At 57.3% G+C, this 16,265-nt stretch overlaps 2 protein-coding genes across 5 annotated transcripts; one reads left to right on the plus strand and one right to left on the minus strand.

Annotated features, from left to right (window-relative positions):
• MYL9 (myosin light chain 9) lies at positions 1,567-8,764 on the minus strand. Its single transcript, XM_021416765.1, has 5 exons — positions 8,634-8,764; positions 7,774-7,844; positions 4,094-4,297; positions 2,528-2,689; positions 1,567-2,388 (listed from the first exon to the last, which is right to left on the minus strand). The coding sequence occupies exons 3-5, from the start codon at positions 4,275-4,277 to the stop codon at positions 2,216-2,218; spliced, it is 519 nt and encodes a 172-aa protein (XP_021272440.1). The 5' UTR covers positions 4,278-4,297; positions 7,774-7,844; positions 8,634-8,764; the 3' UTR covers positions 1,567-2,215.
• C19H20orf24 (chromosome 19 C20orf24 homolog) lies at positions 10,891-15,344 on the plus strand. 4 transcript variants are annotated; one of them, XM_021416767.1, is made up of 4 exons: positions 10,891-11,085; positions 11,509-11,612; positions 12,970-13,111; positions 13,557-15,344. In XM_021416767.1, exons 1-4 carry the CDS (start codon positions 10,954-10,956, stop codon positions 13,596-13,598), a joined length of 420 nt encoding a protein of 139 aa, XP_021272442.1. In that variant the 5' UTR covers positions 10,891-10,953; the 3' UTR covers positions 13,599-15,344. The 4 variants fall into 4 exon arrangements, with proteins under 4 accessions (XP_021272442.1, XP_021272441.1, XP_021272443.1 ...); XM_021416769.1 differs by having other exon boundaries at positions 10,893-11,085; positions 12,982-13,111; XM_021416766.1 differs by lacking the exon at positions 13,557-15,344 and having other exon boundaries at positions 12,970-13,550.

The raw sequence follows: 16,265 nt of genomic DNA on the forward strand, positions 1-16,265 counted from the left end.
CCACCGGAGCAGAAGCTGCGGGCGGAACACGGGGCTCGGGGGGGGGGGGGGGGGGGGGGGGGGGGGGGGGGGGGGGGGGGGGGGGGGGGGAGGCGTGAAGCCTCCGGCAGCGCTGCGCGGGGGGTCGGGGCCTGGGAAAAGCCTCCCTGGGGAGGCTGCCAAGAGCCAGCGCTGCCTCGGCTGCGGGCAGAGAGCACAGCTCCGAGAGACGCGGGCTGCGGCCGCTGGCGAGCCGAAATCTGAGCAAAGCCGCTGGTCTGGGGATTGGTGGACACGAACTGAGCGGCAGAGGTGCTGTGCTCCTCAGGAATGATCGAAATCCTCTGATGAGCGAGGAAGCTGGAGGCGGTGTGGCCCGGCAAGGAGAGGAGAAAGCAGCTGCTTCAGGTTGACCGCAAAAGGTTCTTGACTCAGTGTCCCTGCCTCAAGCAAACACTGCTGACATTACGCCTAGTTTTGTTTTGGGGGCTGGAACAGCACACCTCTGAAAGAACTGTTTGGGGAGTTTTGGTTTTTGTTTTATTTTGGTTGTTGTTTGGGTTTTTTTAGGAGTAAAACCTGGGAACCTTTCACAAGAAAATAGCTCGCGGGTTTGCTGATACTTCTTCACCCACTGCAGATGAAGCAGCTTTGCCCAAAGGGGACAAGATGGCTTTGGGAGCACAGCTAGGGAGCAGCCCCACCGCCGGCGCTGAGCGCTGCGGGTGCCGCTGGAAACCCGGCCGGCGGCTGCGGGGCGGCTCTGGAGGAGGTGCGGTTTAAAGGGAAAAGCTGGAAGGATCCGATCTGGTCCCAGGAGATGCTATTCGGCTCCGTGTAACCCGCAGCCCCTCTGCACGTGTGCCCTTAGCTCCTTTTTCGCCCAGTTTAAATCAAGCTGCTATAGCAAATCCTTTTCTTTGCTGTCGGACTCCCAGGTGCCCTTCTCCGAACCCTCGCAGCGCGGCCGGGTCTGCTTTGTGTTCAGGGTGTGGGCGACACGGGGCCCGAGGCGATGGCCATACTGCTCTCTCCTAATCCCTTTTTTCCCTCCTAATTCCTAGCATGTGGTTGTTGCTTTTTCTTCTTCTTTTTTTCCGTATTTCGACAGCAGCTGAGCTCCGCCCCCCCGGGGGCCGCCCGTCCCCTCGTGCAGCGCCGTGTGACACACCTGCAGCGCACATTCCTCCCGAGCCGCGCTCCCCGCGCACCCATCCGCGCTCGCAGCCGCACGTCGCGCTGCCCGCAGTCCCGTGGGGCTCCGCAGGGCACGGCCCCGCCGCTGCAGCTCTGCGGGAGGGGCAGTCGGCCCCGGAGCCGGGGACGAGCAGCCCGAGGAGTTGGGGAAGGGCTGATGAAGACGGGCTGGCAGTGAGCTGAGACCTCCCCGCGAGCGCAGGACTGCGAGGTTCTTTAAATGCCCGCAGCCCCACCGCTGTCAGCGGGGGCCGCATCCTCTGCCGGCACACACCCGCAGCCCGTACCACGCATGCCGTGCTGCATCCAAACGCCTCCCCGCACCCATCCCTCTGCCCACCCTGAATCACAGCTCTCATCAGCAAAGGCAGTAAATGGCTCTTAAGCTAATTTTGCAGATGGGTCAGGAATTATTTGGCTTCAAAACTCCCAAACTGCTCTTGGGAGGAGGAGCTGTGGCAGGGCAGCAAGGCAGGGGGGATGCGGTGTGGGAGCTGGGGCACAAGCGGCCTTAACCCCAAAACCAAACCCCACACCCAGGGCCACACCGGGCAGGGAGGGAGCACAGAGCACACCGCCGTGTCACACCCATCAGACTTTACAGGCTGCTTCAGCTTTCTGAATCCCTCAGATCACAGGCTCTAAAGCCATAAAACAGCCAAAGAAGAGGAAACGGTGTTCTTTTTTTTTCTTTCCTAAAGGAAGGGAGTGTGGGAGGAAAGGGGACAGCTTCTTTCTGTGTTAGGTCCTCTGGGAGAGGGATTGCACTGCTTTGAGCCAGCCGGAATCCCCCAGCCAGCGCTCCCTGGGCTGCCTGCCCCTGTTCGGACTCTCCTGCTGAGCGAGGGTGAGCAGCAGTGTGGTGGGGGGGAGCCTGGCCAGGGTCCTGGGGCAATGGGAGAGGACAGGCAGGCACATGATGGCAGCTCCAGCATGGAGCAGGGTGCCGTCCCGGCCAGGGGGAGCCTGCGGTGGGACTGGGCAGCGAGGGGCAGGGGTGCAGGTAGCACGTGCAGGAGGCAAGGGGCAGCTCTTGGCTCTAATCGTCCTTGTCCTTGGCTCCATGCTTCAGAATGCGGGTGAACTCCACATAGTTGAAGTTGCCCTTCTTATCAATGGGCGCCTCCCGGTACATCTCGTCCACTTCCTCGTCAGTGAACCTGTCCCCCATGGTGGTCAGCAGTTCACGCAGATGGTCCTCATGAATAAACCCTGTGGGGATGGCAGGGATAGCATCAGTGTGTGAGAGCAGTGTGAGTGGGGACATCCCCGCTGACCCGCTCCCAGCCCTGCCCACGGCCCGCGCTGCCTCAGAGCTGCCCGCAGGTGCTCCCCAGGGCTTGGCTCGTACCTGTCGCCTCCTCATCGAAGCAGGCAAAGGCATTGCGGATGACGTCCTCCGGGTCGGTGCCATTCAGCTTCTCCCCAAACATGGTGAGGAACATGGTGAAGTTGATCGGCCCCGGTGCTTCGCTCATCATGCCCTCCAGGTACTCGTCAGTGGGGTTCTTTCCTGCCAGGCACAGGCAGCAGTGTGGATGCGGGTCCTGTCCCCAAGGCCAGCCCCATACCCATGCTGCCAATGCAGAACTCAGCTATGGCAGACTTGCAAGGATTTTTCCTTTTTTTTCAGGCATTACCTGCCCGAGCAGTGCCTGAGCTGACCACATCTACCCCAAGCTGCCCTGGAGATGTGTCTCTGCTCCTGGCCCACCAGTCTGGGATGGAGCTCACCACCCACAGCAGCCACCCTTCCCTAGGAAGGTGCTGGGGCTGCAGGGCAGCACCCTGAGCATGACAGCCTCCAGTGCACAATGCCCCTGCCAGCCGCCGACCACCACAAGAAGTGGGTTTGGCGACTCTTTCACCCATATCATGAGCACAGGGATGGGTTTCCACACCATCCACTGCTCCTGCTCAGCCCCTCTCCATGTCACTGTGTTCCAAGCACAGCTCCCAGCAGAGCACTGGGGTTGGCCTCTGTCAAGCGCAGCCCTGATGTGCTCGGTGCATGGCCCTTCTGTGCTTACTGTCCCAGGCATGATCTTCAGAACAGGTCCAGCCACCAGATCAATGATTGACAGAGCTCCCAGCATGGTGTGGGGCCAAGAGAGGGACGGTGAGGGGGCAGGCTATGGGTGGGCAGTATGGCCACGCTGCTGGGCTCAGCCCCATCCCCAAGAGCCCCTGTGCCAGGCAGTGCTGGGCCAGAGTGGTCAGGAAGTGCACATCTTCCCCACGCTGCCAGCCTGCTCTGCGGGTTCTGCCTGACCCAGCGCTGTCACCGGTCCCACCAGGACCCACCTGCTGCAGCCCCCTGCCAGCGCAGACAGAGACCTCACCCATTCACAGCCCACAGCCATCTCCCGTGTGGGACTCTGTGGCCAGCAGGAGGCTGCATCCTGCTCCATCCCTTGCGGAGGAGCCCCCTCCCCACCCCACCTGTCCCTCCCAGCACTGACCCAGCCACGTGAGCTGGAAAGGGACTGACCTGTCCCATCACACAGGCTGCGAGCAACGAAAGGGCTTTGTCCTGGTGACATTTTGGGGTGGTACCTCTCCAGCCCCCAGCTGTTCCTGGCCTTGTGCAGAGCTGCTCCAGCCTCAAAGGAGGCAGGGACTTGTCCTTACCGGTGAGTGCAGCTGTAAGAACAGCAGGCCCTCGGGCAGCTCCACAAGCACACTTCTGAGGCCAGCCTGTGCACCAGAGGACGTCTCTCCAGTTTTTGCAGAATCAAACTGGCCCAAAGCAGGAGGGCTGTGCCCCAATGCCATCCCAAAAGTGGGCTCACTGCACGGTGACCAGGACTCCTCACCAAGCGCTGTGTCCCTGTGGCCCCCAAGCAGCTGGCCAAGGAGCCATGAGGGACAGTGGGACCAGGGGATGTGCAGGGGGCCGGGGGGAGAGTCTGCTCACCCATGGAAGCCAGCATGTCGTGCAGATCCTCCTTGTCGATGAACCCGTCGCGGTTCTGGTCAATCATGTTGAAAGCTTCCTTGAACTCCTGGATCTGTGACTGGTCAAACATAGCGAAGACATTGGAGGTGGCGCGCTGCGGGCGCTTCTTGGTGGTCTTGGCTTTGGCACGTTTGCTGGACATGTTGGCAGCTGGGGTGTTACCTGCGGGCAGGGCAGGGCTGTTAGAGGGGAGCAGAGGGACACGGCTTCCCTTCGTTGCTGCATAAACGCCACTCACCAGGTCTGTCCCTCAGTTTTGCTGGCTGTCACCAAGTTTGGCAACAGTGAGATAATGTGGTCACAGGGTAGGATGCGGGGACAGGGGAGACCCAGGCTCTACTGAGCCACCTGGAAGGTTCCAGGAGCAGCTCTGATTGTCTCCCTTCCCAGAGTGTTGCGGGGCTGCCCCCATGGGCTATGGACAGAGCTCCCTGCTCGCACCCTCTGCCCCCAGACCTATGTGCTGGCTGTTCCTTCTGCACCAAGCCCAACACCACCAGGGGTGCCTCCCAGATGGTACCTTAGGTTTTGGCACGGCCCCCCATGCCACGGCTGCCCCACACTGGATGGGCACAATCTCCCCCACCTTACGCGCTGGAGCAGCCCCCGCCTTGCAGGGCTGGGGCTCAGCTGGTGCCTGGGGTTATCGCTGTGGCTACATTCCTTGCATGCCACTGCCTCCCTGCTCCCTCCGCCCCACTCCAGCTGCCTGCACCCAGCTCTGTCCACAGCAGAGCCCTGAAGGCAGGTGGGGGGAGAGGGCAGCACCAGGGGGTGCTGGGGAGTGGCTGTGGGATGGCAGGCACAGAGGACGGCGCAGTTGGTACATGCAATGAGTGGCAGGAGATGAGAAGAGCCAGGTAGGGGGGCAGAGGGGGATCGATGGCAAGCCCTCTGCCATGGGATGGAAGGATGGACAAAAGGACGGCCCTCAGGGGACTCAGCCAGGGCAGTCCATGTTCCAGCAGGGACAGCAGTGCAGATGGCTGGTGCCTTGTGGCAGGGAAAGCAGACCAGCTCCTGGCAGCTGGGATGAGCAGACGGTGCTCAAGCCCCTCCAGAGCCTCCAAGCAGCGGTTTGGTGCCCCCCCCCCATGCTGCCAGGTTGGGTCAGTGTCTGATATACATGCCCAGGGGGCACCAGGGCCCAACCCCAATCCTTACAGAGGGCCCTGCAGCACTGGCCACCACCAGCGCTGCCAAGGAAGAGGATGCTCAGACCTCTCCTGGTCAAACCCCAAGAAGTGAAGCTCAGCAAGCTGCCACCAGAGACAGAACTGACACATAGACCTTCCCAGCGTCAGCTGCCACTCAGCACAGCCCTGCGAGAGAACCTGGGTGAGGTGGGCCCCCTGCCACGGTGCTGCCCAGATCCTCGTGCTTCCACCATGGCCACTGTTTCGCAGGCAGCCCCATGCCTCAGCTTCCCCACTGGGGACAGGGAGTCCCTGCCTGCTGCGTGGCGGGGAGCAGTGCTAACAAACTGTGAGCAAGTTCCTCAGGGGAGAGGAGCAGAGTGTGCACCCTGTGCCTTGGTGGCAGCACTATCTCTGGGCTCTGCCTGCTCTGACAGGGGACGCAGAGCAGCTGAGGACCGCGTCACACTGCATTAAGCAGTGAAAAGCAAGAACGGCACTGTGCCATGTGCCAGAAGCACCCCCTACTTGCCTTCCCGGCGGCAGCATGGGCACCAGCCGGTGTGGGGAAGCTCAGCTGAGCAGCACGACCCTGCCCAATCTGCTGCGCCAGGACAGACCCGACAATAAAAGCTCTGCCGGCAGAACACAGCACAGCCAGCACCACACCTCCTAACCACTGAGAGCAATGAGCAGAGCTATTAGCAGAAGAAATAAGCAGTTGTTTTGCTCCGGCCACATGAATTAATACTACCCAAATATTTACACTACCCCAGCTGTGACCAGCTAGTACGAGCACGGCTCAGCATGATCCCCCTGAGATGGCTCTCGCTCGGGGTCTAAGTGCAATTTGGGCAGCGTGTGGCTTCTTTTCTGTTCGATTCCACTGTTTGATCCAAAAAATTTCCTGGGAAGGTGCTTGGTCCTAAGGACCAGCTCAGCTCCTAATCGTTACATTTCTGCTTCTTGGGGCTGTCCATGGCTCAGAAAGAGACTTTGAAGCTGGGTGCAGGAAGGTGCCTCTGTCTAGAGGGTCAGCGCAGCTGACCCAGGTGGTCCGTGCCCTGCTGAAGGGCCCGACAGCAGCTCTGCACCACGCAGCCCCAGGGTCTGGCTGTGAGGTGCTGGCTGCTCAGAAAACCAAACACCAGGACAGTCTGGGTAGCACCTGGCCATAACACCCTGCATGCTGCAGGGCTGAGTGTCCAGCTTCTCCGCAGCAAGAGGAAAAGCCACAGTCATGGGCCCTGCTCCAGCCCCTGGTGAAAGCCCCATCCCAGGGCTGCACTAGCCCGGGACTTGCCTATCGCCAGCAGTGGAGCTGTGGAGCTCAGCACCACCATGAAAGCAGCTACCAGCTCACCCATGTCATCTGCCGCCTGCCTCCTGCATCCTGGGGCTTGCACCTTCCCGACTAAAGAGGCAGCCCCATGTGGCCATGGGCCCGGCTTGAAAAGTTACTATAGAAAATAGCTGCAGTTTTAAAGAGAAAGAGCGAAGACGGGCCATTATCAGTGAAATAAGACACCATACATTTCCTCATTGGAAAAAAGCAAGCGGCTTCAACCCAGTGCAGTTCCTGGCAGCACTGGGGGGGCGGCCAAGATGAAGGGACATCCCCGTGCTGCCAGGGTGTGAGGCCATCCCCAGACCCTCCTCCCCACCTCCATCCTTCCCCACACCAGATCTCGTGTATCACTTCAGTCCCCTCCCCCAACAAAAAAAAGAAAAGTAAATCAGAGGAGAGGTGCTGCTGGGTGAGTGACTGCAGGGGCTCCTGGCGGGCCAAGCTGGCATGAAGCAGGTACCTGACACAAAGGGGACAGGGGGACCTCAGCCTCCCAGCTGCAGCACAGCTCAGCTGCCTGTGATGCCTTGGGGCCACGTGGTGCAAACACAATTCTGGGTACTCCTGTGCTGCTAAGGGTGTCCCAAGGGTGGTTCCTCCAAGGCTGGGCATGCAACTGCAGGGAGTGCTTCACGGCTCCGCTGCCACACAGGGCTGCCTGCAGCATCCCCAGTGCCGCAGGAGGGAAGGACATCATCTGCACAACACCCCAGCACTCAGACACAGGGCACACATCTGCTGGGTTCTCTGGGCTTTGTAGGGTAGGGGAAGGGCGATTCAAACAGCCTGCACTGCTCCCAGGTACAGCTCCGTGGGGATAAACAATGGCCCCTTTGAGAGTCTGTTTCAAGTAGCAACAAGCCAGAACACACTGCCTTTACTGAAAGGTGAGCATGCTGGAAGCTGAGCTGCCCACTCCTCCCTGCTGCTAGAATAGCATGCCCCAGCCCCGGGGTGCAGCGCTGCTCAGCTCTGTCCTCGCTGCACACACAAGACGTTCAACCACACAGATGCTGCCCGCACATGGAACCACACCACCTCTGGCCCTTCTGCCATGACGAGGGGTGGGGAGAAGAGGGCACTCCAGCAGTGAGGAGCAGGAAGGCTGCATGGCCCCATGCCTTGCCGTCTTCCCAGGGAATGAAGTGGCTCACCTCGGGGGGGAATCCGGCCTCAGCACGTTGGGGGGAGGCGACAGCAAACTCCTCCTACAGCAACGCAGAGCCTGCCAGTGATGAGGGGAAAAAATTTAAGTGACTAAAGAAACCAACCATCTTTGGTAAGCAGCAGCGGTTGTTGACACTTCAGGATGTTCCGCTCCCAAGAATGCTGCCCCGGCCACTGCTTTCTCCACGGCTAAGAACCTCCCTGGCTTTTATCACGTTCGTAACATTTTGTACCAAAAAGGCATGCAGGGAGCGCAGCAGAGGAAGCCAAGGGGACCTGAAGTTTTCACGGGCAAAAAAGTTCCTCCGCCTCTGAGGAAAAAGAGCTAAATAAAGCTCTTCTGCCTTCCAACAGTTTATTGTCTGAAGTTGCTCACAGGTCCCTTGGGAGATCTCTGGAGCATCACGCACGCATCTGGGTTTGGGCTCTGGGCATCAGTAAGACCTGGGGAAAAGCAGACGTTCCAGGCAGGAACAGCTCCCCGTGACAGCGCGGGACGGGTCCCGGCCGCGGTCACCGCAGTCGCCGAGAGCTGCGCTCAGGACGCTCCTCGCCCTCCCCAGGGGGACGCCCCGCGCGGGATGGGGTCCAAGCAGCGCTCCTCTCCCCACCAGGGGCGCGGGGCTCCTCCTGCAGCGTCGTCCCCGCCCCCCCCCCCAGGCTGCAGCAGCGCGGCAATGCCCCCAGCTGTGCCCTAGTGCCCCGCTGCCCCCTCCCGAGCTGGCCCAGGCCCCTCGGGGCTGCCCCGCATCCCTCACGCCCGCTCCGTCGGGGCCGCTCCGGCTCCCTCTCACCCCGCCGCCGGCCGGGGCCGCGGGCAGGTCCCGCTGGGCGGCAGAAATCTCACCTGGGGCGGATCGGGCCAGCTGCGGAGCCGACGGCGCTACTCTGCGCTCCCGGCCGGCGGCGCGACCCTAGGCGTGGGCTGGGGCCGGGGCGGTGCCGGACCCCTCGTCCCGCCCCTCCCCTCCCGGCCCGGCTCGGCCCATACAAGGCAGAAGAATGCGGCGGGGCCGGGGCGGCGGGGCTCGCTGTCGGCCGTACATAGACGGAAGGACGGCCGGGAGGCCTACGCGTGGCCGCTGTCCCAGGGCTGGGGCACGGGAGATGGAGGGGAGCATCCACGGGTGACCCCAGCCCAAGGCTCTTGAGGGCCCCGACGGCCATTATCGGGGACTTGCCGTGGGTCCCCGGGGACAGAACTCAGCCTGCAGAGGGGTGAGGGTGAGTGGGACCAAGAGCTGACACGAGCTCTGGTTTACACAGAGCCGCAGCCCTCACCCTCCCACCGGGAATCGCCGCTCTGGGGCTGCGTGGCTGGAGGGCTGCGCAGAGTCTGCGCTGAGCCTGAGCTCCACGTGGGCCCTTCCCGAAAAAGTTTGCCTTTTAAAGAAAATAAAAGAAAGGAAAAAAAAGAAAGAGCACATTTCAGGAGGCAGAGAGCTGAGCTGCAGCCCCATGCTGCTCCCCAGGGCTTTCCATGCATCCGCCCCGGGCACAGCGGTGTCTGCACAGCGCCTGGCAGCCCCAGCTCCCACCAGCGAGCAGCCATTCCACCCAGGGAGCAGTGGTGAACGTGGCAGCTCCTCGCACACCTGGCAGCCCCTGCAGCTGGGTGCACACGAGGGGCTGCTGCTGGGACGCCCAGCACATGCTCCTCTTCCTTCCTTCCAGCCTTTCCCACCTTCCCTCATCCTCACAGTGCCCCCAGCTCCTCGTATGTCCTCCTCCTCTGCCAAAATATGTCCCTCAGCAGGGAGCCTGTTCCTACCTCCATGTCTTCCTCTGTCACCTCTCTTTGGTCTCCTCCTTGTTCTTTCCCACTATAATTTCACTTGGTTTTCTCTCTGGGCAGCAGCTCAGGGAATGGAGATGAGGTAAAACCAGGCAGTCTTTTAGCATGTCAGTTTTAGATCAGCTCCCTGATCCAAGCGTCCCACCATCACACAAATGCTGCCAGCCCTGCAAAGTGGCATCAACCAGGAGCATGGAGCCAGGGACGTTGAGACTCCTTACAAGCCAAGGACACAGTCCGAAGTCCTGTTGTCCTTCAGATATGGCCCCTGCTGTGCTCGGTGCCCCTCTCATCCAAGGGTGAGGGCAGAGGGGGCTGCCACGCCCCAAACACCTGAGGAGCCCCAGGGGAGCAAGGTCAGAGCAGCCCTCAGCAAGGGACTCTGTCGTGGTAGGTGTCACATGTGAAGGTTCCTGTGGGAGATACAGCAAGGGTCCTTTTCTGTCACGTCACCCTCTTCATAACACAATGTGAGTCCAGTGATTTGGACCAGCATCTTCGGCCAGTGCCTCAGGGGCCTGACATAGCTGGGGCAGCACTGGGAAGCCCACAAGTGCCTTGCAAAGTTGGTATTTGAACTACATGGCAGCAGCTGGAAGGGATCGGCGGTCTGGGACACGGACTCATCTGCCTGTGCAGGAGCTCACCAGCCTCCTGCCCAAGTCCCTAGCAAGGTTGCTGCTGCTGCAGTACTTTGTCCTGCGAACTGAACACAGCCAGGCTCCTGAAACGCTGAGTCAAGCGCGTGTTGGTCTGTGCAACGGAAAAAAAAACAACGCAGGGCCTCAGGCCTACGGTTTGCTAACAGGTAAATGAAACACTGAGCTTCGCTGCGAGTGGGGATGCGCGCGAATGGGCAAGCAGCGCGCGGCTCACGAGGAAGGGTCTGCGCAGGGCTGGGGCAGCGCCAGCAGCTCCCACTGCGAGGCCGGGGCCTCCCGCAGGTCCGAGGGGACCGCCCGGCACGCACGTGCGGGACACGCGGCGCCTCCAGCTGGCTGCGCTGTGCGCGTGCTCCCGCAGCCATCCAGCTGAGCTCCAACCGTCCCCGCCGGGAACGCGCACGGCACTGGAGCGCACCGGGGCCCCCAGGGCTCTCCGCGGCCCTCAGGGCTCAGCAGGCAGGCGGTCGCCCGCAGCCAGAAGCACCGCCGGGACCGTAGGGACCGCCGCTCCCGCGGCGCCCCGAGGCGAAGCCCCGCCCCCCGCGCCCGGGCCCCTGAGCCCTCTCTCCCGCCGTAGGAAGGCGGGGTGCCCGCCTTGGTCACGTGCCCCCCTGCAGCGCGGCGATTGGCGGGCGCTGGGCGCGGGTGAGTGACGACGAGCGGCGGCCGCTTCCGGGGCCGTGCGGGGCCGGCGGGCGGGAGAGAGGATGAGCGCCGCGCGGCGCAAGGAGGAGCCGCCGCACGCGCAGCACCACGCGTTGGCCAACGGCGGCGGGGCCGGGCCGCGCGGTTCCGTGTGGGGCAAGGCGCTGCGCAGCGACTCCGCCTGGCACGACAAGGTGCGCGGCCCGGCCGGGCCCGGCGGGCGCGGGGGCGGCGTTGGGGGGCTCCGGAGGACGGCCGCCGGCTCCGGCGGCCCCCGGCCCTCCGTGCGCGGGTGGGCGGTTCCCGTCGCCGCCGCGGGCAGCCGGCGCGCTCTCCTCCCGCACGGAGCCGTGCGGCGGAGCGCGGGGTCTCGTGCTCTCGCGCCGCTGTGTTGGCGCGGCTCCCTGCTGGGCGGTGCCCAGCCCCGCTCCTAATTTGGGAGCAGGCGTGCCCGTGGTGCGCGGGGCCGTGAGCCGCTTCCGTCCCGTCTGAGCGCGGTGCGGTACGTGGCTTCTGGAGGCAGAGCGTTCGAGGCCACGTTCCCGCTTATCCGTTGTCTAACGCTTAAAAAAAAAAAAGGAAGAAAACAGGAGTCTTATTTTGCTCTCTCTCCTCAGGACGAGTTTTTAGATGTGATCTACTGGTTCCGACAGATCATCGCAGTTATTTTGGGAATCATCTGGGGGGTAGTTCCTCTGAAGGGATTCGTGGGGATCGCAATGTAAGACTTATTTCCTTTTCCGCCTCGCGTACTTGCCCACATTTGGACGTGGCTTCTTGTCTGTTTGAAGCCTGTGTTATAAACAGAGGGCTGGCCAGATGCAACCCCTGCATCTGCCATGTGTCTTAACAGTCTGGAATGCAATACTGGGTTTATCTGTCAGGGAATTCAAACAAACCATAACATCTTCATCAGCTTCTTTCTCTCTTCTTGAACTAACACTTTTTTTTTACTTTGTTTATTATCTATTAATGTATTTTATCATTATTAAAGAAGGCAGGGGTGGAAGAAATGCGTAAAAGGCTCACGACTTGTGAAGTGTCCTATTTTTGCATGTGTAGACAGGGGCTTCAAAGAAGTAAGAGGAAAAGCTGTGTTGGCTCTGGGGGGTCTCTGCAAATGTTTCTGCTGAGTTAAGGTCTGTGTACAAACAGCTCACAGCTTTGGAGCTTTTCTTGAGAAAAATGAAATTGCCTGCCCTAGCTGTGGCAAGGAAGTGGAGGGAATGTTGCTGCGTGCCTCTAAGAAAAAACTGAGGTTTGAAACTTACAGAAATGTGCTGTAGAGCAACCATGCTTTAACAGAAACTCAGTAGCTACATGCAGACAGTTACATCTGAAGTGCTCGTGGTAATTCATGTGGGTTGGGAAGCGTCATTTGTACTTAATCATCCATTCGTTCCCAAGGTGCCTTCAGGTGCATGAGACGATTTCTGTTCTACATGTTAGAAATGAAAGTGATGTGGTATCATTTGGAAAACTAAAAGCTTCTAGTATTGTGCATGTAGTTGCTCTGTGGTATGTGGTTGAACAGCTGCTTGCAGCTTGCTGCTGGTCTTTGAACCTGTGTGTCCCCCAGTATGGCCCTTCCCACAGCGTTCTCTCCAGGAAATGTACTTGTGGCTTGCCAGGTTGTCTCAGCCTTAAGTTAGGGTAATATAAGGCCAAACTGGTCTAAGAACAAATGGGAGGTCACAGTTTTTATCTCCATTGCTTCCTAATGCTCTTCCATTTTGGCAGCCTAAAAATCAAGCAGTGTGTGCAAGGAAATGGGATTCTATGTTAGAGCAGAACTATTGCTGATCTGCGGTAGAAGAAAATGTGCAGGATTTACAAATCTGCTGCTATTTCCAGCCTCTGATCACTCTCTGTTGAGCCTTAGTTGCTGTAGGTTGTGCCTTGTGAGGTGAACCTCATCCAAACCCAGTGTGCTGACCTGGAGATGCTCTTGTAAGGAACACACCGAGCTGCCCGCGTGCAGTTGCAGGGATGGTGTTCACTTTTACCTCTTGTCTGCTGATATGTCATATGTTGCTTTGTGGCACACTGGGTGTGCTATGAAAAATGATGGTTCCTAGTCTTTCTTCCAGATTCTGCCTGATCAATGCTGGTGTTCTGTACCTCTACTTCAGTAGCTTCCAGCAGATAGATGAGGAGGAGTATGGTGGGACATGGGAGCTAACAAAGGAAGGATTCATGACATCTTTTGCACTGTTTCTGGTAACATCTCTTACTTTCTTTAAGTTGGTTTGTGAATCGTGTTGGTAAACTTCCTGAGGGTCTGGAAGAAAAGCAGGTGAGCCAGGGCACTGACAGAAGAGAGATGTGTTAACATCCACTGATAAGTGGGATTGATGGGAAGGGGAATTCCCGTTACTCCCCTTTCCCAAGTCTCTGAATGTGCTCATGACTCGCTGTGGTGATGTTTTTAATTAAAATCACTGGAGGGACTGTGGTGGGATTTATTATAGGTGGGTTAACCACTCTGGAAGCCAAATTAGTTGAATGCCACCATTTGTGGTGCATGGAGATCCCAACGCCTCTCTGATGCGCTCTCAGAGCTGGAATTCAGACCCCCATCAGAGCAAGGCATGAAGCTTGTCGTCAGTGTTCAAACCCTCCCCCGAGGCACAACAATAACCTTGTCTTCCTTTCCTCTCCGCAGGTTGTTTGGATAATCTTCTATACTGCCATCCACTATGATTGACACAGTCTGCAGCTTTTGCCTGTTAAATCAGTTGTCAGTAAATCAAGAAGGTTTTAATAAATCATCATCTCTAGCAGACTGGTGGAAAGGTTGGGGAAGTCCATTCAAGTCCCTTTGGTACCGACGTTCTGGTTAGCATGGAAGAGCCCCACCTTTTCTGCTGGAGAAGCCAGTCCGTCTCTGTTTTATATACCCATTAATTATTGGAACTATTAAAAAGCCATTGGAATTCTTGGAATTGGTTCAAGACTGTTCAGATTTTCAACTTTCTGCGACTCTAGCCAGTAACTGTATCAAACTCCTGTATGCTGAAGACTGAGTCCATTAATTTAATGTATGTATTCCCTGTATTTGAAATCTGTCATTACATTCTGACTTGTCTTCCATTGTTGTCCGTTATGCAGACAGGATTTGAAAAAGCAATTGCAAGATTCGTGGGAGGAAGGCCCTGCAGCACCAGGATATGAATTTAGTGGCTGTCCTCAGCATGCGTTGTAGTAATCAGATCTGATTTGATTAAACAGACTGTGTTGTTACCATTTCTAATAGTTTGTTTTACTTGCAAATCATTTGTTCACCAGAATTTTCAAATAGTCCTTGCTGAAGACAAATTTTTAAGCAACTTCGCTAGAAAGAGCTGTGATTAATTTTGTTAATGAATGTTTAACTTAAAAGACATGTTCAGGAGGCTTGGAAACACCACTGTGTTTTGCTGGCCTGACTGAAACTGCCAACACTTACCTCAGAGCTCAGTGGTCTCGAGGAACTGTCGTTCTGTAGGTATACTTGGAATGTTATGCATTTGAATTCTACTTTTTCATTTGTTTTTAAAAGTTTTTTTATTTCAGTTGGCTTCAGATGTTCTTCATTAATAAATGGAGGAGACTAACACAACTGAGGCAGCTAATATCTTAAATGTATAACTACTAATTTGCAAATCAGGCAGATTTGGTAAAGTACATAGCCTCTGGTTTGCGAGGTGCTCTCTTAAGTTGCTCACACCATAGCTCAGTTCCTTCCAATTTGTGCCCTTTTCATGCTTCGGTGAGAAGTCTCTGATTTAAAATTATTTTTAAGGACCTGTATTTCACAAGTAGTGACTGAGAAATGCACAGACCTTGTTTTTGCCAGCGGACTTCGCAGCCTAGCTGCCATGTGGTTCTTGCTTTTAAAAACAACCACCCATTTGCCCAAAAGGAATCCTGACCTAAAGCTGCCTTGTAGTGAGGAGCTGATGGTTTTAGTATGCACTTGGTGGAAGTCTGTGTTGCTTTCTTGGAAGTGCAGCAGCTCAGTTCTTGCATATGAATATGCAAAGCTGGGAATCTGATTCTCAGCTGCTGAGCTGGGGCTCCAGAACTAACCCACCTGTGCAGGTGGGTTTCCCTTACCAGGGAGAATGCTGTCTGCTCTCAGTGGAGAAAAACACTTCTGGGTAACTTAGGTCCTTGAGATGCAGAGGGCACAGTGCAATAGCAGGCAGCTTCTGCTACATGCGAGTTGCCAAATTAAGTAAATGATCTCAAACTAAGGACTACATTTGCTCCTCTCCATCCCCAAACTTGCTCAACTTTTTGGTCTGATGCTTTCTTTTCCTCTTACTTCAGCTGAAAACATTAATTTCCCATGATAATTATATAGCCTGCAACTTCTCAGTCACTCTTTGCTACTGGCATCTGCTTGCAGCCATCGGGAAAATCACTGTATACTTGAAATGCTCTAATAAATGTCACCTGAATAACCCACTGTGCAGCTTCTGTATCCTCTGGTCTTTGAAGTTTTGCAGAATATTGGAAAGCTGGGATTCCTTTAAGAGTTTGAATTTTAGTAAATATCTTAGCCAGCAACTCTTTGGGTTTGTTAAGTCTCCTGTGCTGCAGGCTTGACTGCTGTGCTTTCAGGAGTCAGAAGTGTTTGCAGCAGAAGCAATACTCAATGCTCGTACCCACACTTTAGTAAGCAATTAAGCAGGGTAAACCAAGCATTGCCCCTGTATAAGCGGCGTTGCTCCTTCGGGCCTGAGCGTGCTTGCTCTGTGCTCTTGGTTTCTTGCAGGGCCGGTGACTAAACCAACATCTGCTGGGAGTCTGTGCTGCCACGGGGCTGCGACTGGTGGAGAAAAAGGGCTGAGCTGGGCTGTGGGAGCTGCAGCTGTCAGTGTGCAGTTCCACCAGCGGGCTGCATCCTTGTGCAGAGGCTGTGCTGCTTGCATGCTCTGGGAAGCTCGCTTGCTGTAGCCCTGTAAGAACATGGCTTTGGCTCTCAACAAAAAGCGGTGGTCCCTGGCAGGAAGAAGCGTGAGGAAGGTTTTCCCTGTCCTGAACTCATTCTGAGGAGAGGAGCAGATGCGTTCTAGTGTGGCACTGGCGGAAAAGTTTCTTGTGGTCTCTCTTCTGGGCTGTCAGACCCCAGCTAGATCCACTGCTGTCAGCATGGCATAGCTCTGCAGGGATTATGACTGGGCGCATGGTGTACGTTTATTTGTGGGTTTGGTCCAGCAAGGGAGTTTTGCTGATGTCACTTTCTTTAACAGAGCCTGGGATGGCCCTAAAGCAAGCAGTGCCCGTCGAGACTGGGGCACGCTGCTGAAGTTTCAGGCTCCGTCTGCTTCACAGAGGTGCCACCTGCATTTCCCCAGCCTGACTTCTAAGCTTGCAAGGGCCGCGC

Source organism: Numida meleagris, chromosome 19 (assembly GCF_002078875.1).
Source record: "Numida meleagris isolate 19003 breed g44 Domestic line chromosome 19, NumMel1.0, whole genome shotgun sequence".
Taxonomy (NCBI): domain Eukaryota; kingdom Metazoa; phylum Chordata; class Aves; order Galliformes; family Numididae; genus Numida; species Numida meleagris.